Raw genomic sequence first — 27,449 nt, 5'->3', positions numbered from 1 at the left:
GAGTGCTCACATATCAGATGGGCACACTAAAGGAATAATAGGTTAAGTTATGCTTTCACTTCCATTCCTGACAGTTTCACTTGTTACGTGAGGATAGTAATGACTGACAATACGACGCAGAATTACATACAATATAATTACCTAACTAAATCTAAGTGAATGCAAAAACATTCAAATATTTTTTCCTCCATAAGATAGTCCGACAGGCAGGGCGGACATACATTTTGGTAGCCTGACAGGAATTCGCAATAGCCCCGGGACGTCGAGCTAGCGATTTTGCTAGCCCTGTGTAAATAAAGTTTTTTTTTACTTTTTACACCTTTTGATTGCATTTCTAGTGAGAAATTAGTATTGTAGCTTTAAAATATGGGATTAGTTATCACAAAGGCGCTCTCTATTTAAATTTCAAAGAGAATTCCATTACGCTGCCTATGAAGGCTGTCCGAATGCGTTTCCTGGCCTTCATGCACAAACTGACTTGTTGCCTCGCTGCCTCACGCCCCATTCAGACAGCCAGCGACCAGCAGTAGCAGAGCGACGCAATCTCATTAATTTCAATGGAAACCTGGCGACTTCCGGCGGCACGAGTGCAAGTGACCGTTGGCGACTGTATGGACATGTCCAGCGACGCAAAAAAAGTTAAGAAAAGTTTAACTTTATGCAAATGTTGAGCGAATTTTGGGAACGACTAACAATGAGAACGAAGCACTGGTGTTCACGTCATCCTTCTCTCATCAGTTACTGGAGTGGATGGTACCCATTTGTTTATGACAAGCGGATTTAGAAACGCCTCATTAAAAGAGACGGGCGACACACAGCGACAACATTGCTGGCTGTCTGAACGAGGCGTCGTGAGGCAATAACTTCGGAGGCATAAAGGCAGTTCAGAGAAACGCATTCGGACAGACTTCTTATGCAGCATAACGTAATTCTGTCTAAAAAAGAGCAATAACTAGTCTTTGTGATAACTAATCAAATATGTGACCAGTCATGGAAAGTAGGGACACAAGTCGGATCTGGGCATTTTGAGTTATTCATAGATTCTGAAAGTGCAGTTTCTAAGCTTTCCAACGATGTGTAACACATGGAAATCTGATAAGATTTGGAGAAGTTGTGGCCATTTGAATGTAACACATTCAAGAAAGAGAATGCTGAGAAATTTGAGAAAGAAAAAAGTTAACACTTTCCCTTTTCCCTGGCTGGAGAGACAATAGGGCTCATTTACATCTCATTTAGCTAAGCCATACCCCCTGTAAAGCCGTTTTGAGATACAGATGTTCTAGCATCATATATAGTATTTTATTACAGAAGTCCAAATGACAAAATGCAAAAATAAACATGACTCTTTTTACCTTTGTGGGGATCACAAGTCGAATCCAGTCTGTTTCAGATGTGTGAATCATCCAATGATTTTTGTCCACAAATGCGTATAATCCATGAAATATAGATATATAGTCTATTGTTTACATCAGATTTCGCATGAACTTCTGGTAATACAATATAATATACAATCTGAGGACTATTTACATCGTAACATGTATGGGTATATCAGATTACACTCCGGTATTTACGTTCCGTTAAACACATGAACCCGCCTTCAAAGTTTGTATTTAAAATAGGGAGGTAGTATAACAGATAATCCAAAAACAGCACCGTCGAAAACGTGAAGTCCTTTAGAGATGTTACCAATCGCTCGCTCGTTCCTCCATCAGCCAATGACTTCATGGAAAATATTGATAGACAAAACATGTAGCCAATTATATAAAGAATACAACGATCTCTGTGTAACTTCTGTGTGTTTGGACTCATGCTATGCTGCAAGACGTCAAAGTACAGCGAGAGCGAGTCGCGGTACTTTGACGTCATCCGACTGCGGCGCCCCATAAAGTCAGTGACGTACGATGCGGCGCCCCATAAAGTCAGTGACGTACGATGCGGCTGACTGTTATTTGTTCCGCCCCAGCTTCTTCTATATTTCTTTTGTTTTGTGCGCCCGAGCTTCATTTACAGTCTGGGGAGACGCACGCTATAAGTTTGAAAAAAATAAATAAAACTAAGCAAACATGTCTGAGGAACAGGGCAGCCGCGTCACTACAGTCACGTGACTTCACACTCGAGCCGGAAGAGAAGACAATGCTGAATAAAGTCGTAATTCTTGCTATTTTGGACCAAACTGTATTTTCGATGCTTCAACACAATCTTACTGACCCACTGATGTCACATGGACTACTTTGATGATGTTTTTATTACCTTTCTGGACATGGAAACCATACATAGATTTTCAATGAAGGAGACAGAAAGCTATCGGACTAAATCTAAAGTTAAAACATCTTAAACTGTGTTCCGAAGATGAACGGAGGTCTACCGAGTTTAGAACGACATAAGGGTAAGTCATTAATGACATTATTTTCAGTTTTTGGCGAACTATCCTTATTCAGTAATCACGCTGTTCCCTTTGGGGGCGGAGGCGAAAACACAAGCTTATCCAGTATGTAAATATACACACAGACAATGACGCCCCCAGCTGCACGCTAGAATCTACAGAAAAACAAGCCTATTTTAACCGCAAAATGTACGCTTTTAAATATACATAAACTGCTATCTCAAACATGGAGAGGCTTCTTCGTGATCTCAACTAACAGATTCTGCAATAAAACAAAAATCACAAATTTTGACAAGAAAAACTTTGTTTCTCATTTTCTCGAAACTTGTGCTGCCGACTTATGTCCCTGGTTTCCGTGACGGGTCACATATTTGCAAACTACCATACAAATTTCTCGCTAGAAATGCAAATAAAATGTGTAAAAAGTAAAAATATAACTTTACGCTAAAACCGTGCACCAGTGGCTTTCTTTAACGCCATTTTATTTTTCGAACTCGACCAAGCTTGACCAATCACATTCCCTGTGCACGCCCACGTACAGAATTATGGGACAGGACATTGAAGGTACCTCAGGAGACAGGAAGTAAACCTAACATTAGATTAGAACATGCCTTGATGCCTTGGATTGCTGCTTCCGAAGGCAGCATTTTAGCGCTTTGGGATGCAGCCAAAATTGCCATTAAAACAGGAAGTTAAGGCGGGGCAAAGTATGTGGCTCCTCCCCTTTTAGAATAGCCAATGACATTGATGAGAATCTAAAATGCTGACTGAGGTCACAAAAATCGTTGAGCCCTATTGGCGGAAGTAAGAGACTGTAAGTTTTAAATGCGTATTTTGTCATTAATGAGAAGCACACTAGTGTACAGATGTCCTTACAACTAACATAGTCATACTAAAAGTTAACTTTGTTTTCATTCAAATACAGGACCTGCAGAAAAATGTCTGAAACACAGACATGATTCCGGGGTAGGCAGCTCACTAGACTGTCCTCAAACAAACGATGCTGACAGCATCAATGAGACCATGATTATAACAGTGTGTTCATTCAGAGATGCAGTCTCTTATCTCGAGCACACATACAGTAATGACTGCTGTCAATATACAACAGCACTTAATGTCAGTGCATTAGCCCAAAGACAGCGGCGTTTATCGCTTCTCATTTAAACAAGACTCTCAAAAACGTCATAAAAATCAAACAGGCCTTTGACATAAACGAACACAGACAGACAATGGTGTGATTTATTTATTTATTTTGATTGACAGGCTACATCTCTATTAGTCAAGGTTAGGAGCGCAGAAAAGCAGACGCTGAACAACGCATTATGACCAACGTTTAATTCTCCCGTTCGAGTCGATTCGTAAATGCTGAAGCATCACAAAGCCTTACATTTACTGCACTGTTTTAGTCTTTTTTGGCCTAACTTCCTATAGGGGAATCCCCATTATATCTAGCTAGATAGCGCGGCGTTTGAAGATTGGAGCTGTATAAAGTGACAGTATCATGTCTTACCTTCTCTCGCCTTCAACAAAACAGTGTTGGCCACGATATTCTCGAGCTCCATATTTCCTGGGTTGTAGGCAGGCACCGCAGGCCCAACCTCGTCGCCGGGTTGGCAGTGTGTATGTATGTATGTATGTATGTATGTGTATATCCTCCCCCGCTCCCCCCCACGGCGGAATATTATTAACCCTGAGTGACTCTCTGCTCCGCCGTTTCGCTCTTCTGATTCTCCGCCCAGAAGCTTCGGTCAGCCTTGCGTAGATAGAGCACCGATCTTTACTATGGCGAAGGCTCGAGTCATGAATATTAATATGTCGTGGTGACGTTGCTTGGTAACCTACTGCGAGCGTCTGTGGCGCGCAATAAGCGTCCTCCTCTTACGCAGAGATTCATGAATATTTATAAGACAACATTGACGTCAGGATAGAGTAGCTGACGAATATCACGTGATCTACCTTTGCCATAGTATAATTATCATTTCACAATTCGACTACGTGTTTTACTTTTTTTTTTATTGATAACTCAACTATCATAAACAAAACAGTTGTCATTCAAGGTGCATAAACGATCTTTACAACTGACTACATTTTGAACCAATCGACTCAACCTCTTGTTTAATTTTTTTTATTTGAATGGTTTTATGTTTAACACGTCATATATTTGCTCTCACAATGCAATTCATGACATTAAAGTGTGTATTAAAATAACCTAATGTAATTGGTCGTGAATTGATAATACCTTAGTATACAGCCCCATCTAGAGGTAAAGTCGGTAGATGTGGAACTTTGTTTTTAAAATAATTATTACCAGTATAATACGTAGAAGTAAATAAGTATTTCTAAATAATTTATATAAAATGTAAATAAATAACCTAAATAAAAATTATTTATATATATATACACCATAAATATTACTAATAATATAAATAAAATAAAAATGTTGAGATAACAATTGTTTTTATATGAACGTTATTGGTCTCCAGCAGGTGGCGATATAAAATTCTGTCAGTGTGTGATTCGCCATTACAGACAGAGAAGAAGTGAATATTTCCGTATTTCCTCGTGGTGAACGTAGGATAGTTTACAGTCCTGTTGTTTCAGTTTATTATATAGTAATGGGTAAACTCAAGAAATCTCGTAATCGTAACACATTTAATTACAATACGAATAAAAAGAAGCTTAAGAAGCAGTTCCAGAGAAAGTATAAACCGAAAATTGAATGGTACGTATAACTATATACCTCTACATCATACACTAAAACGGTTTGTTTATTTGGCTTATGTTACCTTATTAACAAATAATTAAGTTAATTCCGAATAATCTTTAGTTATTACTTGAAATAGTTAAAATACTACCCTTCTATCATATGCAACATCATGTGTTGTCGTTTACAATCATGTAATCTGGTTATCATGCGTGGTTAAAGTGCTCAGATCCGTAAGGCTTGGGATGACCAGAAAACACCAAAGCAAAATCTTCAAGACATGGGGCTGTTAATAGGGAAAAAGGGCATTCTTCCCATTAAAAACAAACAGGCAAGTTTCAACTTCATATTTCTACTGTGCATTGTGATTGTATACATCTGCGTTATTATTAATCATAGCCTGTTGTGTTTTAATGCTGTAGCATAACATGGAAGAAGAAGACGAACCAATGGAGGCAGATGTACCATTGAAACCCTATGTAATAAAAGGTGAGCTATCCAAATAGTGTGGTTTCAAACCCAAACACATGAAATGATGACTCCATAAACTGAGGGACCAGAACATGCTCATGTGTTTTAATAGACAAACATTTATAATATTTTGTGTCATTGTGTATATACACGTTTTTTTAACGTCAAGAACATTAAACACAGAAAGCGTTTCATTTTCCTTGTCCAGGTTGCATTGTATTATTGCCTTTACCATAATTTCCCCTGTCCAAAATGTTGTGAAACCAGCAGGGATGTAAAATATTAAACACTTCTACAAATAAACAATCAACCAAACATAATCATTTGACCTTCTTACAGAAATGGAAGCAGAGGCCAGTCAACGGGGAAATAGCCGAGCAACGTGTTCCACAGATATGATTGAATATGTACAGCATATGGTGAGGGAACACAATGAGAATTACAAGGTATGAGATAACTGTACATGTTTATTACCAAAATAAATGTCAAATTGGTGTACATGTGATGCTTAATGATTTGTTTTATCATCATACCAGGCAATGGCAAGAGATGAGAAGAATTACTATCAGGACACACCAAAACAGATCAAACGTAAAGTGGAGTTTTACAAGCGGTGTCATCCTGAGGAATATGCTGCATTTATTGCATCACTGAAGACACAGAAGTCTGCGTGATGTTTCATAAACTGTTTTATAAGGACTTATTAACTTTTCAAGTTGACAGCCAGAACATTATTGTATGTTTGGTGTTGTGAGAAGTGTAAACATTGATTTCTACTGTTGTGTAATCAGTAACATGTTAACATTCGAGTTCTGTATTTTCATCTTGTAAATGTGAATATGCCTGATGTGTGTAAGGAATTTGAAGATTGTGTTGACATAAAAATGCACACATTTAGACCCAAGAAATAAATTTAATGCAATAACCGACCCTTTGATATAATGCAATTTAGAGAGGGAACTTTTCATGAATAGGACACGTTGGTGTCCCATGATGTTTAATAAAAAGCATTAGACAAAAATCTGATAACATTGATGTTTGTGTCTAAACTGCTTTTCCAGTTACATCAAATGTATGAAAGTTCTGACTGTTAGAAAATCAGCATGGCAAATTGTCAAGCCCCAACAGAAAAGTAAACCATTTCAAAAATAAAAATGGCATCTGTAGAGGCATTTTAAAGCTATAGGGTTTAATTTAAATTCAGCCGTACTGTTTCAAACTCTGAAAATGTGATGAATTTAATATAATCCTTTCTTTGTGTTACTAGCTCTTCTTTATGGTAATTCACTCCACTTGCATAAGCAGACCAAATCAATTTCAAAGGTAAGAGAGCCTGTTAAGTACAACTTCAAAACAACCTCCTGTTTAAGCCTAAATCATAATTGGAAATGAAAAGAAGTTTGTCTGAGTTATCTAACACACAAACTGATTATTTGGGTGAATATGACAAAATGCAAATTTTGCATAAAGATAATGATTAGGGGATAAAATGCAGTCAGTGCAACAAACAGTATCATGATGCATACAATTTACACATAAAAAATACCATGATAAGATTTAAATATTTAACTGCATTACAATAATAATTTTTTAAATTACAGAATCAAGAATTTTAAATAAAATGACAAACTATACAAACACAAAAATGCTTCTACAATATTATGATTCATTATCTCTGTACAAGCATCATATATTTTTTCTCCCTGTATGTAAAGTTCAGCTCAGTTAGTAAAGCATTGCATTATCAGTGTTAATGTCATAGGTTCGATCCCCAGGGAACACACATACTGTACTGAAAATGTGCCTTGAATGCAAAAGTCGCTTTACATAAAAATGCATGAATGTTATTCCTCAAATTTGTAGTGAAAGCCAAGCACTTGTTCATTTTTAATACTTATTATTGACAAGCCATCAGGCACACGACCAGAAACAACGTCCTTGTCACAGTGCCCGTGATGTGTTTGTGAAATTGAATGTCCTGGCGGTAGCTTATTGTATGATGACAACCCACTGAATATGTGATGTGATGTCAACCCCTCAGACCAATGTCAGAAGCATATCCTGAAGACCACAGGTTCTGTTCAGTCCATCAGAGCCCTGCTGAGCAGCCAGCAAGAAAACCTTCCTCTGATCATCTACAGCGCTGAGAGAAAGAGCTTCACGCAGCTCCGGGATGCTACATGCATTAGCTTTGTCCTATATGAGAGGGAGAAAGGCATTTTAGTCCAGATTCCCAAAGAACCATAACCTTGGACTTAGGATTTAAACATGTCGTACGCCTGTCATGATCTGTGCAGTGTTGTTTGCATAAGTAGTACTTGAAGCGCCAATCTGTTATTGCTTCTATAAAGCCATTATAATTAAGAGCTTTATTTCAATACGTCATCCATGAATAAAATTTGTCAAGACTACACTTCCCATCATTTCACGCTCGTTCACAGCATCAAGATACGTTGTTGTTTAATGACCTCTTGTGATTCTGGCTAGAGTGGATACAGCTATGGTCAAATCTGGCAAGATGTTGGGTTTAGGGGTAAGATTAGGATAAAACAGCGCTCATTCAACATGATTTTGGCCGTAGCTGTATCCCTTCTTGTCACAACCACCTCTAGTGGCACAAAATACATATTGTGCCTTTAACAAGCTCTAAATTAGGATATCATTACACAGTGGTTTTCCACTGGTGGATTGTGACCTAAAAATGGGTTGCAGGGTGGAACAGTATAAGAGAATAAATAAGCTTTTATAAGTATCCACCTGCTTGTTTCCAAGCACCACCACTGGAAGACCAATGTCTGCTTTAAGCAATCGATGGAGCTCATCTTTGGCCCGAGGAAGTCGAGCTCTATCAGAGGAGTCCACCACGTACACTAAGACGTGCGTTCTAGTTAGGTAATCCATCCAGTAGGATCGCAAGTCCTCACCGCCTCCAACTGATGGAAAAGATAACAGAAGTTATCTGTATGATTACTTGCGCTAGACACAAACGTAAGGCTCAGGGTGAAAAAATAAATGGCTGATGGTATTGGAGTCATTGGAATGTACAATAGCAAAATGTATTTTATGAGTAACATGACAGAGAATATAAAAGAAACGCAGATTCATACTTTCCAGAAAATCCAGCTGGCATGCAGGTGTGTGTAGGCTGACGAAGTTAAAGCCGCGCGTGGGTCGGCAGCACCTCCTCGCTCCGCTCAGACCCTGCAGAACACTGCTTTTACCAGCGCCGTCCAACCCAAGAACAAGCACCTGCTTCTCACTGCGCTCCACCTGCTCCTAAACACATAAAGAATGAGTATAACAGGGTTCCCACACCTTAGTTAACTTCAAATTCAAGGACCTTTCAAGGACTTTCCAGGTCAAATACCCTCAAATTCAAGGACTAAATGTGGGGACACATTTCAAGTGAGAGCAAGGTTACATCGTGTTACCTTTTAAGATACATTGTTACAGTTCCCTTTCAAGGGAACTCGCGCTGCGTCACTGCGTTGACATTTTGGGGCGCCTCCAGGGGTAAGTGCGTCTGAATGTGTATATCAAATTCAACCAATGGTGAGGCTTAACAACAAAGACAGGGTGACGCGGGAGCCAGGAAGTATATCGCTATCTGAAATATTGCCAAAGATGGCATTACAGGGACGCAGGAGGTATGACAAGGGAGACACAGCGTCTCGTTCCCTTCTCAGGGAACAACAGTTACATACATAACCCGAGATGTTTTCATGTGTCAAACACAACTACGCAAAAATTTTGGTATGAAACAACATTCGCATACAGAAGATATAAGCATTTAAAGCATCTGTGCTTAAAAAGTCTAGAATTGTATGATATTATCCTACACTACACAGGGAATAATATGGATTTTTTCCAGAAAACTTGCATAAAATAGATTCAAGCACTTTCAATGACCTGCATCTATGTTTGCATATTTTCAAAAACTTCCCAGGGCTTTACATTTTTCCCCCAGATTCACAAACTTTCAAGGATTCCAAGGACCCGTGGGAACCCTGTTATAAGGTCTTTGTTTTCTAATACAGTCGTATAAAGCATTTTACTATGGCATACTGTGTATGATTGTGTATGTGACAATTTTATTTTTTTGAATTTACAACGGAAGTGAATAAAAAGTGTCTTTCTTCACTTTTCAAAAATACATTTTGTATAAAGGGTTCTTTACCCTTCGTAGACATTATTTAGTCAAAGGTTCCTGAAATAACCATTTCTTTCTACCTTTTTAATCTGTAGAACTACAAAGGAAGCTTGTTTATGGAAAAATACAGCCCAACAAAGTACCTTTTAGGAACCTTCATTTCTTATGAGGGTGTACTAGAAACATGCAGCTTTACTAAAAATAGCTAAGGAATTCATTATGCAATTCTCTGGTTCAGAAAGTTTTGCCATCATTATGTAATCAGGATTTTAGGAACTTAAAAAAACTGTAAAAGCTTTCTTGTTTAAATTGCTAGCATTTTATGAAACTTCACCAAATAGTACAAAACTGTATCATGCTACTGCTGCTGTATATTGATAATTGAAAATAGCCTGTACTGAGGATAAACCACAACGATTTGTCATTATGTTTTTATGGATGTAATGTTAGCTGGACATTTGATCATTTTTAATAGCAACAAAAATTAGCTACTGTATTACAAATACAACGAATGTACTTTACGTAAACAACTTGATAAATAAAACGTTTTATTAAATAATATGCTACTTTATGATTACTGCAAACATAATCCAAACGCATATAAACCCCGCTGTATACTGTTCACGTAACTGTTACTTGCGTGCGTGTTCGATTTAATGCGGTTCTGCACATACCGATCGACGTTTGACATCAAAGTACCGCGAGAGCGCAGTTCACGAATCGCTCTCGCGGTAATTGATGTCACACTGCGATCGGTATGCGCAGCGCCGCATGAAATCGAAGACACTAGAAGCTCGACTACTTTCATGTTATACTTACCTCTTTAATCGTGCAGTATTTTGCCTCTGGTGTCCATATTCTTCTCTTGTAGAATAGATTGAGCGCGAGGAAAAGCGCAGTTCCAACCGCGGCAATCGCGGCGCCGAGCGCCACTGATATATGACGTAGCACAACCATGAAGGAGCATAAAATGAAATGAATTTTCATGAGTACAAGTTCCTCGCCAGTGCACGTGATCAGCCCTGGTTTGTTTTGAAAAGCACGCGCCCAATCCCCTTACTGTGACACCAGAGGAGGGGCGGAGGGTGGTTTATTACGACTATTACAACTGTAATTATTACAACTAACTAATAAAGGACACAATTGCTCTTCTGATTTATAATTTCTGTATATGTACATTTCTATAAGGTAATATAAAGTCAGAAGGGCAAATGTTCCACTTTTGTTTTATTTTAATAATCCTTACAATAAAAGGTACTGTACTTAAACATATTTAGGGGTGAAAAACAAATTTTTAAATAAACAGCTAGACATGCACTGTAACAAATTTTAATAGAGAAAGAAAATGTTCCTTCAAGTTTGCCGCTGGAGGGCGTTGTAGATTTAACATTTTTGGTGAAGAGAGTGTCCCATGTTGAAAATGTCCTACAGTTCAAATCAGGTGTATTAACATATAGACAACAAAGAAATGAGTAAGATATAATATCTCAATATCTTAATTGCCATTGCCACATAACGGAATTGCAAGAGGTCACAACGGTAATAAATAATAATCAAGTTGCAATATGTATGTGTGCGTATGTGTGTGCAATAAATTAATTTATTTATGTAATTTATAACAGCTATTAATATAAACCGAGACGGGTATTATTATATTTGCTAACTAAACTGACTAAAATAAAATAATAAAAACTTTTGTATACATAAATAGTAAGATTGTTATATGCATCCCCACTTTTCTTTAATGTTGTATGTTTTCAAAGTAAAATTTTTTTTTTTTAAATATTTTGGAACTGCTACTAGGAGAAATACGGTTGTCACCTGTATGACGTCAGCCATTCCAACCGCAGCATAGCGACCGAGCTTGACTACAGGGGGAGAACCGCACACAGCCGCTTAAAGCAAAAGACAACCTTTAAAAAGACAAACGAAAAAGAAGCAAATCACTTTTTAGGAAAATTGCCGAGAAGTTCAGGACGTGACGGAAATGCATCGACAACACGAGAAAATATGTGGACTCGCTCGTGTGGACTAACTAACTGTTTACGTTGCCATACAACGAGCTAACAGGCTAGCAGAGTTTTCGCTAAAACATGGTGGGGCGACAAAAACTCCAGACGGGCACAGATATTCCTTAATCTTGATGCTGAAAAATTATTACTTTATGCTGCTTTCTTTTCTACACGAATTTTATTTTTGGGAGTTTAAACTTGGTCTCTAACTTATTTCTTTGACGAAAACTCGAGTACGACCCTCGAAAGTTTTTTTTTTGCTCCAGTTAACGTCCATTGAGCTCTACTGGAAGAGGATGGTCGATTAATCTGATTGATTAATAATGTACAAGAAACGAGGAATTTCTTATCATGAACACAACAGCACTGGGAAAGTTACGCGGATTCAGAGCATCACACCCTCATCCATTCATTTAACATTATTCACGCGAGAAAACAATGCTCTAGGTTGGCTGTAGGAATTTTGGAATTCGTTGGATTAACGTGGAAAATATGGATTAAAACTCTATCTGTGGTTAATGAATGGCACTTGCTTTATGCATTGGGTTTAAATTCGGACTACTTCAGGCAAAGCAACACATGGTTTGCTTCCAGATCAATTTAGAAGACTTACAGAAAAAATTACATGGAGACTAGTTGGTCATGCCAAGGAAGGAGTTACCATTGCCAGAGGGTTGGGAAGAGGCCCGAGATTTTGACGGGAAGGTCTATTATATAGATCATATAAACCAAACCACCAGCTGGATTGACCCAAGGGATAGGTACGTGATGAGTAGTGCTACATCTGGGAATGTATAAGCTCTTACTCAGCATACAGATGCATGCTATGTCTGTTACTCATGGTTAAAGCTTGAAATGTGGTCTTATTGAAAATATCTTTGTGCGACCAGTTTCCTATTATTGCTCATCTTAAAAAAATTGTGTGCACAAGTCATAGCATCCAAAATGGTAGAGGTTATTTACTATACAAGACAACCCAATTTTGGACTGAATTTCTTTTATTTTGGTGTTTTATCCAGCAATCCATTATAAATGCCATTTTATAATCCCATTGGACTTTAACACAAAATCTGTCCAGGAATGCCTAAGATTATTAGAGAATTTTCAGGCTTAAGGTTTGGCATGTTTCTATTCCAAGGATGCAAAGCCGACTTTCAGCAATGGTCCATGGGGTGTTTTTCCTTCATTCCTTTATGGCTTTTTGATTTTACCAGCATGCACAGAAATGGAAAGATGATAGATGGTAGCGATCGGACCGCATATTTTCCCCTTTGTGTGGTGCAACAGGTTTGCTTGTAGCCAGGAAACCAAGAAGGCAGAAAGTTGTAAACAAGTACCTAGAACGCATTCCTGAATGCTGTGCCATCAGCGTAGCCCGGAGATCCGTGCAAAGGCTGATTCTCACAAATCCCAAGTCAAGGTGCACAACAAGTTCAAAGTGCACAGCAGAGCCATGCAAACTTTAACAAGAATGTTGAAATAGTAGTTTAAAGTATGCTGCACATATTTCTCTGTAACAAGAGCTCTGTGTGTGAAAATCTAATCTAAGTAGTGTTAAGCTCTTTTCAATAAAAAAATACGAGCAATAAAGCAGAAGCCTACGCATAACAGTATAACAAGCTCATGGTCTCTTTGTACAATGTGATGCATCAAAGGCGCTGATTAAAAATGACAAATATTTTTAATCCTTCCTGACCCAAAACTGTCAAAAGTGTTACACCCCCTCCCCAAGCTTCCTCCCAGCATGCATCTCTCTCACAAACACACAGACTGCTGGTTCTCCAACAGTTTTTTAGATAGGCTGATCTGATACTTGTGACTCTACATGGTAACCAGCTCTCATTTGACAGTTCAAACACACAGAGCCCCAGATGTGCTGCATGCTTAGTTCTGGGAAATCTTAGTCATTAATCCATCTTTTGACATGATTGACAGGGTTTTTCCATGACTGTAATGAATTGTGTGTCTTATCATCTGCAACAGTTTGTGTAAATGCTTGTTTTGTCTTTTGTTTCCAAGTAATCCTGATAGCATCTTGAAGGAATGTGTCATTTTAAAAGGAAGTACTTAGATTCCCAAGTTATAATAGACAAGTGAACATCACTTTTTTTCTTTCTTAATGAAAACGCATACTTAAATAGTAGCAAGTACATTTGAAGTAAATAGGTTTTTTTTACTTATTAAAAGTGTTGTTCTATTTCAGTGGTGCGTAAGTGCACTTGAAAAATATGCTAAAAACCAGTAAAGGTATACTTTTTGTGCCTGCACAAGGGTTGGCCTACTGTGAATGATTTTGTCATCAAAATGCGTGCCGTGGACTGTGCGCACAGTGGCGGATTTTTGTAACTAGGTTGCGCACAGCTGAGTACTCTAAATGTTCTTAAAGGTGCAGTGTGTAGATTGTAGGGCCATCTAGCGATAAGGTTGTGAATTGCAACCAGCGGCACACTTCAGCCTTCATCCCTCTTCTTTTCCTTTATTGTAAATAAACCAGAATATTAAATAAACACACTTATCGCTCCCTTTCAAAGCACATAGAGAAGCTACTGTAGGATTTTTGTCAATAGATAGTTTTAAAATCTACACACATTTAAGTTGGTAGCTTATGTTTAAAACCTATTCACACAGCACTTTGGTCCCAGAAAATGTCTGTAAAATTGTCAGAGAGGCTTCTGTGTAAACAAAAAAAAATGTCCCGTAAATGTTCTGGGAAAATGCAAATACGGTTAGGATACTTAAAAGCAAAGACCCTCTTCGGGGAAGCCTGCGAGATTAGCAGAGCAATGCTGCTAAACACAGGGAAGGAGACCAGAAGCCGTTTTTAATAAACAGATTAAAATGTAATCTGAAATTCTGACAAGAAACTGTAAAATGTAAACTGTAACTAACTGTGGTTACTCTCTGAACGCCCGCAACATATATCACTGATCATTATTGAGTGGCTAAGGCGCTAGGCGCTACACGCTAGCCACGTTGACTGTTGCATGTTTTCTAATGAAAGGTTGCATCTCCATATTATAAGCATCTTTACTGAAAGTACGCCGCAGATCTAAGCTTAAGTGACAACGGGAAAAGTGCCCTTTTTGTGTTTCTTGGATATAATTACAACAAATGGTGCATCAACCTCGGAACGCGAGGTGAACAACTAGAAAAATAACACTTGATGATTATGAAACTTTTATTTTGACATGAGATAAATGTATCAAAACGCCAACTACATTGACTCACTTTACAATCCCACTAGCATGTTATTTAGTCAAAATAAAATCTTTTAATTTGTGTCAAGAAGCTGGCGTTTTTACGCACATTTTTATGTCATTGGCTATATGCCACTTAGTGCTGTGTTCAAAATATCGATACGACGATACATCGTCATGGACGCCTGACGATGCGCACATCGATACAGCACCTTCCGTATCGATTCGGATGTACTTTTGAAAGTAACGTGACGAATTGCTGTGGAGTACGTAGAGTTAAAGGTGGCGGGGTATACTTTCACTTTGCTTGTCTGTCTCGCTGGCGCACATGTCTGCATATTGAGCCGCGTACTCACGCTCTCTCTCGCGCGCGCGCATTAAAGTCAATGAGTTCAGTATGAAAGCACAGATATCTTAGCCTATACTACTGCAAAGGGCTTTATTATGCTCTTATAAAACAGTACTAACGCATTTGAGAAGAAACACGACAAAGATTTGCATGTGAAAAGTGTAGGTCTAGAGAAGAGATACAGAGCTACTTCAAACTATAACTGTCACATTAATAATCTGATTTCTATTAAATAGTATTAAGTCTGACTGCATGTTTATAGATATATTCATAGATGTAGAATAATGAGAGACAAGAGTAAGGCACCATCTTTGTAAAACTGCTTTTAAAAAAACATAAGTTAAGTACTAACTCTGGGATTTTAAATATTTCTAATAGCTAAGAAATGAATGGCAAAAACACAACTGTTACAATACTGCTTATTTAATGTACAATAAACAAATAATAATAAAAATAATAATAATAATAATGTTACTAAATTCTGAACAAAATGTAATTCAAAATAGTCTTGTATGGTGATGCGTATCGGGATACGTATCGCATCGGGTAATTGTTGGCGATACACAGCCCTAATGCCACTGCAGTAAAGGCTTATTACACTGTAACAGCAAACAATTATTCGATTGATTGAACGTTAATTTAGAAGATCATCGAATAGCGTTAACAAGACCAGAAACAATGCTGTAAGGGGGGTGCCGTAGTGAGGATGTGTGTGTCATTGCAACAAGAAGTTATGGTTCAGCTCTTTGACACAGGGATTTAAATGCAGATCAACATTTACGGCAAACTGGGCTAAAGCCGAGATCCGCGCTGAAGCAGAGATCATTCACCAGCATGACAGAACAGCGCATCACGCGCTCCTTATCATCTTGTCATAAACTAAAAAGCGTGGTTTCTCAAAAGAAATCATGGATTTCTTGCAAACTTCAGACGCGTTGGAAAAACCCTACCAAGTGCAGGACTTCAAATACCTAAAGCGTCCTTACGGTATTTGTGTGACTGTGCACACGTTTTCCAGAAAATATTTGGCAGTGTGAATGAACCAAAAATCAAATGATCCCAGACAAATCCTGAAGCATTTTCTGTGTATTTTTTATAATCTCTGTTTGAAAAGGGTTTAGGATTGACAATTTCTGCTAAATTGTATTTACAGTTATTGACAGACGTTGACAGCCTCAAAAAAGACAAATATTGTTTTTTGTTTGCCTGGTAAATATATTTGTCTGTCATTCCAGAGATAATCTTTAAACTGCTTTGCTAAACCGGTTACATGTGCTTAAAGTTTACATAGACCATGAACGCAATAACCTTGCACATTCCTAAACGCCTAAAATCTACATAAACACGGCTGAGCATTTTGAGTCATTTAAATGAAAAAAATAACAACTTTGCGATTATATTACGTATTATAATTTAACTACAAATATGTCCGTGATGGTGACCTATTGTTCAATAATCTTAATGTTGCATAACGATATACTGAAATTAAAACTTTGCAATAGTTTTATTTTTTTGTTTATATTATTTAAGCCATGACTGTGAAACACTGCAGAAAAAGCATTCCTGCGTCCCTCCTCTCATGTACTGCACAGGGCCGTACTGTTTGTTTCCCTTGAGTGTGACATGCTGAAAAACATGCGCTCAGGTAAATGGAATGTTTGATAGGAGACTCGTCAGGGGTGTAGCAGCATAGTTTTATTGTCGAACCTTGAGCATGGTGCTATGCCAGTCGGAGCCTCATAAATGACTCTAGAAATTTATGGAGTCCACTGAATAAAAAGTGCCTGACTCATCGTTTAGCTATGTTCTGTGTTTGCACTCGGCTGTCCGCTTTGTCTTTTTGCATGAGAGCATGGGTCTGGTGCCATTGACCTCATTGGAGTTCAATTGAACTGTGTGGCAACTTAAGAGGAGACAAGGAAATCCAAATTATTGGCGTTACATTTACAGATCCGATTATTCATTTATAATGCCACTCTTACTTGACCTCTCCTGACGAATTCTTGTGACCTTTAAAATTGTACGTGACCAGGTTGTATTTGTATTCTACGCTAAGATGCTTCCTGGACAGCACAACGATAAGAAGTGCCTGGGGACCAGCATGAAAGATGCTCGGGACAGTCTAAGGAACTGTCACTTACCTGATCGGGCCAGTGCTGCACCAAAGTCACCAAAGTTTATCATTTGCACGTGTTTAGTGCATGCACAAATTTGAAGTGCATCCCCAGAAAGCCGCACCTGAAGGCCTCAGGCAGTGCGCAAATACACCAGAATAGTTCAGACAGTGTGCAAATACTAAAGACTAGGGGTGTGACGAGACAATTGGGTTCACGAGACAAGACTTCTTAATTCTAAAATAAATGAATGGGAAACTGAAATTACATTATTTTGAAATGATTTAACTAATCTATGACTGTCCCTAACAATTATTTTTCTTATTGAAAATGAAATTATTAGATTTTTAATAAAAATAGACTCAATTGAGCAAGAACCTTTAAAATGACATAATAATGACAGTGCAATAATAATTGGTTCAAATAAAGTATAAAAACAAATCAACGCATTACAGTAATTTGCCTTTGTTAAAAAAACGGCATTATATATAACAAATGCCTGCAGGGGGCGCTAACAGACCCGCTTCTTTACTTTCACTGTAGATGCTTACTTTTAGCCAAACAACGTTTAAATCCATTTTAATTTTTAATATTTGTCCAGCATTTCACATCTACTAGAAATGAGTCGTGGCATAATTAATTTCGCGATTAATTTGTCACACATTTTCTTATGCTTGAAAGGATGTATTTATATGTAATTATACCAAAATGCCGTGAATATCTGTGCAAGCATAGACTGTTATGTAGACTGTTACTTATGCCCAAAGTATTGTCTGTTTTTTATGTGTATACAAATGTACGCACAGCTGAATGCATTGTTTATTTGACTTGTACGTGCTACATACTACATTGTCCTGTATGCCAGTGGTTCTCAAACTTTTTAAGCGTGCGGCCCCCCCTTGTGTACGGTGCATTCCTTTGCGGCCCCCCAAAGAAAATTTATGACAATTTTGTTCTAAAACATAACATTTTAATTATACAAAACATATCAAAGAATACAAAGTAGTGCTGTTGGTTAGTAGCCTTGTTTTTTTTAGGTTTAATTACACAGAATTTATGAAAAATTTATGTATTTTATAAAATGTCATAAAACTGGGGCCCCCCTGGCACCATCTTGCGGGCCCCAGTTTGAGAACCACTGCTGTATGCGACAATGTAATGTATGCGCAGTTACAAAAATCCAACAGTGCAAGTACATTGCGCGCATACTGTTCTGATTATAAAAGTAACCAATTACCAGGGAAAGTAACTATTGCATTACTTAAAGTTCAAATATTTCTGTTAAATGAATTAAATGGACACTAAAGAGAAACCACAAATTTTGTGGCAGCATGTGACGATGTGAGGTGCTACATTAGATTAAAATTACTTGCCACAGACGTGGAGAGACTCTTTCTTCCTGGGCACAAGTTGCATGTTACACACACATTTTGCCCCCCCGCTATAAAAATGTGTGCTTATTATACCAGTTTGTGAAAACTACCTTTACTTGCCATCACTCTGTCGTTACTGGTGTGGGGGACCGGGCTGCCTGTGAGTGCCTTAAAACGGGGATGGGACACAGGAGCAGCACCCACTGCTCGTTGAGATGAGAAAACGATACTTGCCCCAACCTTCATAAGTCTCCAACCACAAAAGAAAAGGTTGCTAGATTTGTCCTATTCGCTTTTTAAAATGAAGTCGCTAAAAGGGTCTAGAAAGTTGCTAAATCAAGTTGGCAACACTGCTTGGCCTGCGCATGTGCTTGTGTATACACAAGCACCACTCAGCCTCTGGTTGGCTAACGATGGAAATTAAGCCAATCATCATCAGTTATGTGGTTATCTCCCACCCCCTCTAACACACACACCAATCATCATCAGTTATGTGTCCCACAACACACTCACCAGAAATTAAACATTGCAGGTCTTACTGTCTGGCTGAGAGATAGCCTACTCGAATAAAAACCGCTTCAGAGAGATCAATTAAAGTTGCGCACTGCATTTTATTGTCAGTAACTGCGTTACAACGGGGGAAACATTACTGTTACTGAAAAAAGCAACACTGTTATTAACGCCTTAATACCCATCACTGTTTGTAATCAGATCACGTTAGGTGGATCTTTATAATAGGTGGTCTTTGGACATTCTTGCGTAAAACCAATGCTCCAATATGCATTAGTTCTCCATCCTTGCATTTTTATTTTACTAACAATCCACCAAAATCTAACCTTGATTTAGGTGGTGACCTAAAATTGTGTTTTCAGAAATTTGTCTTGGTCTTCAGAGGCTGAGAAATGAATGAGAGGAGATGGATTTATGTTCTGCACTGTAGCTTTGGTCTTTAAACAAGTTTCTTGTCTGTCTAAGCTAAATTTAGTACAGGCCGGTGGGGGTCTCTGTGCAGCGTTTCATTATTCATAACATGAAAAAGGAGCTAGTTCAGTTTCATCCTCTTTGAAAGTTTTGAGTCGACATGCAAACGCAACAGCATCTACTGTAGACAACTGCAGGACAATTTAAAACTCTTTTACTCACTTTTTGTAGTCAAACTGGAGAAACAAGACACTAACTTAACACTAAACTCTGATTACACAAGAGATTAAGCGAGTATCTGGAAAACATGTTTTTTTAAAATCATAAACCCCTTTGAAGCTTCTGCACATATGACGGCTAAATAGATGTTTTAACGATTTTGCTTCGTGCACCACTGATGGCCTTTAAAACATATTCTCTTATTCAGTTATTTGACATTGGTAATTATGAATACAGTATAAAGGACAATAATCAAAAGTCTTGCTGTATTGGGTGCTTGTTTTATATTTATGTATTTATTACATTTGATATGCTCCTCTGAGCCACCACAGTTTAAAGACACTGATGCTGATTATCTTCATCATTTCTATACCTGATCCATTAAAATGACATGCATTTTATTATAATTAAAACCCATTTCCATTCTCAATAATTTAAAATTACATCTCATAGCAATTGTTGTGCAGATAAATTTTTTGGTCGTCTCAGCTGCATTTCTTCACACACTGGGAGAGGTGAATTTGCAGTTTGGTCCCAGTAGCCAAGCACAGTTTGGTTAAAGTTGTTTTTATAAGAGATGGAGTGGAAAATGTTGCACATGTTTTCTGCCAATAGATATAAACATTTGTCAAATCATGATACATACATTTTTTTTATCTTTATTACGTAATACTTTGTTTTTATAAATGTATTAGAAATCATGCTTCATAATATATGTCATAATGGTAAAATTTTTTTTAATTGAATAAATAAGCTTAATAAATAAGCTTTTCTATTGATGTATGGTTTGATAATAATGAAAAATATTTTTTATATATAGGAAATTTACAAAATATATTCATGGAACCTGATCTTTACTTGATATCCTAATGATTTTTGGCATAATATATAATTTTGACCCATACAATGTATTGTATGTTTCTACAAATATACCCATGGGACTTACATATGGCTTTAAATAGACCCTGTGATTAGTATAGGCCGGTACTGCTTCCAGTGATAGGCCCCAAAAATCCTGATCGGAGTAAATATGTTGCACAAATCAGATTTAATGTGGAATGTTCCTGATAATCTGATCAGAACTGAATTTATTGCATAAAACACAATCACAAAAAAAATTAAGCCTAAAGAATCCTCATAATGTGGCTGGTTATATCCAGAGTTGGGATATTTAATTAGTTCAATTTATTACGTGCACTGTCAGATTTCTACAACTGTGCATATAAAGTATGCGTATGTGCAAACGGAAGAATGCAGTATGTAGCCTAGTGGATGCCTTGCATTTTGTTGCATCGTGTCGAATGTCTGTGTACTTGTACAAGTCAAATAAACTATGCTTTGCAAGGCTGTGCATTAGACTGCGCATGTTCGTTCACATGCACAAACTATAATAAACAAACTATATTTCTGGCTTAAGTGTCCAAATAAATGGGTTTGAATGGGTTTTGATGGACCTGATGCAGCCAGGTCTCCATCAACTCTGACAAATCAGTTTGTTGTTTTAAACAATCTTATTAGTAACACATTTGACAAAAAACTTTGAAACTTTATTACTTAACTTGACCAGATTTATTTATTTATTTATACTTTCAACAAAAAAGTAGATTACATTAAATTACTCAATTTCAGCATCTATTTTGTAGTGGAATGTATTTAAACCTCCCAGCCTTGGTTATGACATGACAAGAATTATTATTCACTAATTATTGAATATTTGCAATAAAAGTGTATATAAGCAGATATCAGCAATGTTTTGGAAAATTGATGAAAAACATTTTGGAAAATAATTTATTACTATTTAGGTGAAAAAGTCTGGAATAGAGAAGGTGATCTAGACAAGGATACGGTGCTACCAAAGATTCAAAATCGATTTGTGGCCTCGAATCAATTTTTTTCCAATTTTGTTTCCGCAAACATTAAACGTAAGATTAACGTTAATCTAATTACTAGTCTTCTAGGGCTGGGTATCGATTCAGATGTTCCAGATCGATTAGATTCCGAGTCGCAAGCTATCAAATCGATTCGATTTCGATTCTCGATAATTTTTTTTATTATTATTCCGGTTCTCGGGTCGGTATTTATATTCGATTCAAGCATCAACGTCAATGAAGCACCTGAAACTGCTATTTTAAGCATTGAATGAATGAATGACAGGCTTGCCTCTCCCTTCTTGGTAACATCGCGCAAGGCAAAAAAGAGGGTGACATCTAGTGAAGAAGACTAGTAATTAGATTAACGTTAATCTTACGTTCAATGTTTGCAGAAATAAATATGAAAGAAAAAAATCGATTCTGCTCTTTGAAAATCGATTTTGAATCGACCACATTTTAAAAAATTATTAATCGAAAAATCAATTTTTTTGCCCAGCCCTAGTCTTCTCCACTAGATGTCACCCTTTTTTTTGCCTTGCGCAATGTTACCAAGGAGCGAGAGGCGAGCCTGTCATTCATTCATTCAGTCTATATTCTAATATAATATAATATATTCTATATAATCTATATTCATTGAGTTGAATCAAGAATCGAGTTTGAAAACCGAGCCGAGAATCGGAATAAGAATCGAAATCGAATTGATCTTGAACATCTAAATCGATACCCAGCCCTATGTTCCACTTCTTTTCATATCATGTTAGCCACTGCCTTTTATTTCATTTATGAGTGTTTTACTATATTGTTTATGCAGATGATAAGCATTCGTGTTGCATCAGGGTCACAATAATCCCAAACAGTCCCTTTCAAATTTACGCCTACATCTCAATGAGGTCTTTCTTTTGAATTGATTAGTTTAGCCAGCAAGTGCCAACGAATTTACTGACGTTAGGCCAGACTACTTTGTTAGCATTAGCGAGCGCCTGCTAATAAAAGTTTCAGCGTTGCTCTATTCGGCCAAGTGAACGTCCCCTTTGCTCTGTCGTGATCCAGCGATCTGGGTTTGGAGAGCCACAGTGTGTTGCCTCAGAAACCTCCAGGCGATGGGTCAGCAGGACCTGTGGAATGCCCGGCTTGGGTTTCCGGCTATTGTGTTTGGCCAGAACACTGGAGGTGAATAGACCGACATTCCTCTGATGTCCCCCCCTCACCCACATACATACTCTAACCATGCTCAAACTCTCAGCGGTATGCAGGAATGACATCCTTCACAAAATATCCCACCAGGCATGAGATATACAGGTCCGACCTCAGACAGTCTTTAACTCCAATTGTCCGTAGACTGACAGTTGGCTTCCCTGTTTTGATTTTCCAGGCAGACTAAACCGCTGACTTTCGCCGACTGTATTGGAGATGAGCTGCCTGTGGGTTGGGAGGAGGCCTATGACCCCCATGTTGGAGCCTATTATGTGGATCACAATACCAGTAAGTGAAAGCTGAGCGGGACGCAGCCCACCTTATGTATGTGTGTGGAGTAAAGAGTGTCTGTGGGTTTAATTGATCTGTTGTTGCTTGAGTGATAGTCAGTAACTGTAGATGCCATATTTATACTAACACGACGAAACAATGCTATGAGGGATTGAAGTAAACACAAGCAGAAAAATCTATTTGCAAAACATTTGGAAAATAATCAATAATGTCAATAAATTATTGAAAAATTTACTTAAATATTTTGTAATGACCCATTTAGAATTATAGGAATTAAAGGATTAGTACATTTTCTTAAAAAATTGAGATAATTTACTCACCACCATGTTGTACAAAATGTTGATGTCTTTCTTTGTTCAGTCGAGAAGAAATTATGTTTTTTGAGGAAAACATTCAAGGATTTTTCTCATTTTAATGGACTTTAATGGACCCCAACACTTAACAGTTTTAATGCGGTTAAAAATTGCAGTTTCAGTGCAGTTTTAAAGGACTTTAAAAGATCCTAAACGAGGCATAAGGGTCTTATCTAGCGACACGATTGTCATTTTTGGCAAGAAAAATAAAAAATATGCACTTTTAAACCACAACTTCTCGTCTTCCTCCGACTGTATGACGAACCAGCGCGACCTCACGTAATTGCGTATGACGTAGAAAGGTCACATGTTACATATATGAAATGCACATTTGCGGACCATTTTAAACAATAAACTGACACAAAGACATTTATTATTAGCATTCCACATACAACAATGTCGGAACGGTCCTCTTTCTTCACACTTGTAAACACTGGGGCGTTGTTTTGCATTCGTCATCCGTGACCTCTTGACGTGATGATGTATTACGTGAGGTCGCGCTGGCGCGTCACAGGATCAGAGGAAGAACAGAAGTTGTGGTTTAAAAGTGCATTTTTTTATTTTTCTTGCCAAATATGACAATCGTTTCGCTAGATAAAGACCTTATGCCTCATTTGGGATTGTTTAGAGTCCTTTGAACCTTGAAATTCGCAATTTTTAACTGCATTAAAACTGTTAAGTATTGGGGTCCATTAAAGTCCATTAAAATGAGAAAAATCCTGGAATGTTTTCCTCAAAAAACTATTTCTTCTCGACTGAACAAAGAAAGACATCGACATTTTGGATGATATGGTGCTGAGTAAATTATCTGGATTTCGTTTTAAGAAAATTGACTAATCCTTTAAGTAGTGTCCCAAAATGTTGACTGGTCAGTTGTCATATGAAATATCACACTGTCTATGTACTATCTACCCTGAAATACAGGCTAAGAATCAAAGTTTGATTTGACATTGATTTGAATCTTTAACATGATCTTACTCAGTCAATATTGAAGATGTGAAGGTTATATTTTAACACAATGTTTATATTTAACCAACTTTACTTCCCTCACTGCATTGTTTTCATTCATATCAAGTTAAATACACTAGTTTTCAACACTGGTGACATTTTCATCTATTGTCCGCCTCTGTCAGAGAGCACCCAGCTGCAGGATCCACGGGCCCAGTGGCAGCATGAGCAGGAGCTTATGTTGCGGGACTATCTCGGTGTGGTCCACGAAGCATTGACCGCCCAAAAAGAGATCTACCAAGTCAAAGAGCAGCGGCTTCATCTGGCCCAGCAGGAGTATCGGCAGCTAAATGATGCTTGGCGGGACAAGTCCACCTCGCAGACCAGCTGTAAGATGATATATCTGTGTGTGTGTGTGTGTGTGAGTCTGAAACTGATGACATATTTTGCATCATTTGACCAAATAGATGGACATTTCAACGTATTTATTTGAATAAATTGTCAAGTGTCAAAATAAGAAATGTGCATCATCGAGGAGATAAGAGAGAGATAAAGGGTGACAGCCGCGTGCTCCATTCCAAAGAACGTAATCTTCACTTAGCTTAAAAATATTTTTACACCCCAGCAATTGATCTCATAATTGATGTAAAGACTTCTTTTGCATTGTTTAGATTGCTCTCTGAAACTTTTCATGGTTACTCTGAACCGTGAGCAAATTCCTTTTCTTTTCCATGGAAAAAATTACATCACATTTGGAGCACATTATAACAAATTTAGATTTATGACACGGTTTGTTACATTAAAATAAATCACTGTGAAATTCCAGAGACATGTCAAGTGCTTTATGAGATAAGATAATCGCCTTTGAACCCTTATCTTTTCTACAGTAAATTCCAGGTCCTCATCAAGCAGTAAATATGACCCTGAAATCCTCAAAGCGGAGATTGTTACAGCCAAAAGCCGGGTAAGAAGCTCTTACGCATCTCTCGCGAGCCTTTGATCATTTGGTATGAATGTTATCTTCTTTATGCAAGACATGGATTGCGTGTAATATTCGCAGAACTCCATACATTCAGATGTGATGACATACAGAAATGCACTTACATGTAGTAATTGCCTGCATCCCTGTCACTTTCTTTTATTCAGGTAAATAAGCTGAAAAGAGATTTGGCTTTTATGAGACAAGAACTGCTTTATAAGGAGCAAGGCTTTGAGACGTTGAAACAGTAAGTCGACCTCAATACACGACCGAGTGCTGCTTCATTTCAACACATTACAGTCTTAGAAACATCTCATCTCTGTGTTTTTATAAACTTTAGCCGACAATCGTTATCTGCTGTGACCGTGTTTCTTTATATCACTACAATCTCAATTTAAAGTTACACTTGACATAAAGCCTCACATCGGGCTCTTTTTGTATGTTAAAGTGGTGTTGAGATCCCCGTCTGATTCTTGTTGACTGGCTTAGGGGAATGTGGACTAACCTGTCTATCGAGTCGGCGCGTGACTTACCGATGACTCGCTGTATATGCACGCTGCTGTTAAACACAACCCCCCTCATATTTCCTATCTTTGATAGAGCTTGTCATTCCACGAAATCGCAAGCAAAACATTCAGCAGAGGTGCATCTGAATGTTTTACTACAGCGCTGCGGTCTTGGTGACCTCGTGCCCCGCTCGGGTCATCCGGTCTGTGACATGAATTTGCTTGTGGGTTAATAAACATTCCTAAACTAGTTGGCGTGCCAAAACTTCATGTGTTCTTTAAACCACTGTTTACACGGTTCATATTACAGCTGCAGTAGTTGGCTGCTATTTAGTTGTAGTTGTAACTAGTAGCTGTAAGAAATGGTTGGCTGTTATAAAATTTCTGTGCCGATACTGATATTTGAATACTTCGAATAACTATACCGATAGATAACGATAGTTTTGCTTTGTACTCCTTATTTCAAAGTGATTTGTCTATAAAATCCTAAAAGTGCAGAGCGTACAATTCTGTTGTCATTGTGACCCCCTTTATATTGCCATGATGTAATCTGCCCTGATCATCATTGGCTGTTTTTAAACAACAGGGTTCCTACGGGCCCTGGGAAGTTTTTGAAAATATACATATATATACATATAGATACAGGTCATTGAAAGTGCTTAAATCTATTTTATGCAAGAAGTTTTCTTGGAAAAAAATCCATATTATTTTCTGTGAAGTGTAGGATAATATCATAAAAATTTTACACTTTTTAAGCACACGAGCAGAACTGTTCGCTTTAAATGCTTATATCTTCTGTATGCGAATGTTGATTCATACCAAAATGCTTTTTTGCATAGTTGTGTTTGACAAATGAAAATGTATTTGGTTACGTATGCAACTCTTGTTCCCTGAGAAGGGAACGAGACGCTGCGTCTCCCTTGCCATACTTCCTGCATCCCTGTAACGCCGTCTTTGGCAATATTTTAGATAGCGATATACTTCCTGGCTCCCGCATCACCCTGTCTTTGTCATTAAGCCTCACCATAGGTTGAATTTGATAAACACATTTAAACGCACTTACCCCTGGAGGCGCCACCGCAGTGACGCAGTGCGAGTTCCCTCGAACGGGAACTGTAATAATGTATCTTAAAAGGTAACACAATATAACCTTGCTCTCACTTGAAATGTGTCCCCACATTTAGTCCTTGAATTTAAGGGTATTGGACCTGGAAAGTCCTTGAAAGGTTCTTGAATTTGAAGTTACTTAAGGTGTGGGAACCCTAAAAACAAAGTGGGAAATGATGCTTATAGGCCAATATATCAGTGCCATTTTCTTTGGCATGAACTTTATTGAAAATGTAATAGATTAAATTATGCAATGTCGCACTTGACTCATCTCACACAAACACAATGGTTTTCTTAAACAGCGTCA

At 37.8% G+C, this 27,449-nt stretch overlaps 4 protein-coding genes across 4 annotated transcripts in view; 2 read left to right on the top strand and 2 right to left on the bottom strand.

The window, feature by feature from the left end:
* Positions 1 to 4,144, bottom strand: part of grk6 (G protein-coupled receptor kinase 6) — a 63,893-nt gene extending 59,749 nt beyond the window's left edge. The window contains exon 1 of the mRNA XM_065287340.2: positions 3,894 to 4,144. Coding sequence (XP_065143412.1) covers positions 3,894 to 3,945 — 52 coding nt within the window. The 5' untranslated portion in view covers positions 3,946 to 4,144. The remainder of the gene's footprint in view (positions 1 to 3,893) is intronic.
* A 763-nt stretch (positions 4,145 to 4,907) lies between these two features.
* nop16 (NOP16 nucleolar protein homolog (yeast)) lies at positions 4,908 to 6,695 on the top strand. The gene is made up of 5 exons (XM_065287339.1): positions 4,908 to 5,105; positions 5,310 to 5,418; positions 5,510 to 5,576; positions 5,898 to 6,004; positions 6,095 to 6,695. Exons 1-5 carry the CDS (start codon positions 4,999 to 5,001, stop codon positions 6,230 to 6,232), a joined length of 528 nt encoding a protein of 175 aa, XP_065143411.1. The 5' UTR covers positions 4,908 to 4,998; the 3' UTR covers positions 6,233 to 6,695.
* A 391-nt stretch (positions 6,696 to 7,086) lies between these two features.
* arl10 (ADP-ribosylation factor-like 10) lies at positions 7,087 to 10,747 on the bottom strand. The gene is made up of 4 exons (XM_065287337.2): positions 10,528 to 10,747; positions 8,666 to 8,834; positions 8,316 to 8,491; positions 7,087 to 7,754 (listed from the first exon to the last, which is right to left on the bottom strand). The coding sequence occupies exons 1-4, from the start codon at positions 10,693 to 10,695 to the stop codon at positions 7,596 to 7,598; spliced, it is 672 nt and encodes a 223-aa protein (XP_065143409.1). The 5' UTR covers positions 10,696 to 10,747; the 3' UTR covers positions 7,087 to 7,595.
* An 815-nt stretch (positions 10,748 to 11,562) lies between these two features.
* The window catches only part of wwc1 (WW and C2 domain containing 1), a 51,231-nt gene continuing 35,344 nt past the window's right edge, over positions 11,563 to 27,449 (top strand). Inside the window, exons 1-5 of the mRNA XM_065287336.2 lie at positions 11,563 to 12,481; positions 23,137 to 23,246; positions 24,736 to 24,939; positions 25,438 to 25,514; positions 25,697 to 25,776. Coding sequence (XP_065143408.1) covers positions 12,363 to 12,481; positions 23,137 to 23,246; positions 24,736 to 24,939; positions 25,438 to 25,514; positions 25,697 to 25,776 — 590 coding nt within the window. The 5' untranslated portion in view covers positions 11,563 to 12,362. The remainder of the gene's footprint in view (positions 12,482 to 23,136; positions 23,247 to 24,735; positions 24,940 to 25,437; positions 25,515 to 25,696; positions 25,777 to 27,449) is intronic.

Source organism: Paramisgurnus dabryanus, chromosome 18 (assembly GCF_030506205.2).
Source record: "Paramisgurnus dabryanus chromosome 18, PD_genome_1.1, whole genome shotgun sequence".
NCBI lineage: Eukaryota > Metazoa > Chordata > Actinopteri > Cypriniformes > Cobitidae > Paramisgurnus > Paramisgurnus dabryanus.
Note: the sequence above shows the minus strand (reverse complement) of the source record. Positions and strands in the feature narration are given on the sequence as shown.

What these genes read in the sequence shown, in the direction of transcription:
- nop16 (XM_065287339.1), top strand. Translation starts at nt 4,999, where the DNA reads ATGGGTAAACTCAAGAAATCTCGTAATCGTAACACATTTAATTACAAT. An exon ending in GAAACCCTATGTAATAAAAG is followed by an intron (nt 5,577 to 5,897) that starts GTGAGCTATCCA and finishes ACCTTCTTACAG; the next exon opens with AAATGGAAGCAGAGGCCAGT. An exon ending in AACACAATGAGAATTACAAG is followed by an intron (nt 6,005 to 6,094) that starts GTATGAGATAAC and finishes TCATCATACCAG; the next exon opens with GCAATGGCAAGAGATGAGAA.
- arl10 (XM_065287337.2), bottom strand. Translation starts at nt 10,695, where the DNA reads ATGAAAATTCATTTCATTTTATGCTCCTTCATGGTTGTGCTACGTCAT. An exon ending in AATACTGCACGATTAAAGAG is followed by an intron (nt 8,835 to 10,527) that starts GTAAGTATAACA and finishes TTATGTGTTTAG; the next exon opens with GAGCAGGTGGAGCGCAGTGA. An exon ending in CCAGCTGGATTTTCTGGAAA is followed by an intron (nt 8,492 to 8,665) that starts GTATGAATCTGC and finishes CTTTTCCATCAG; the next exon opens with TTGGAGGCGGTGAGGACTTG.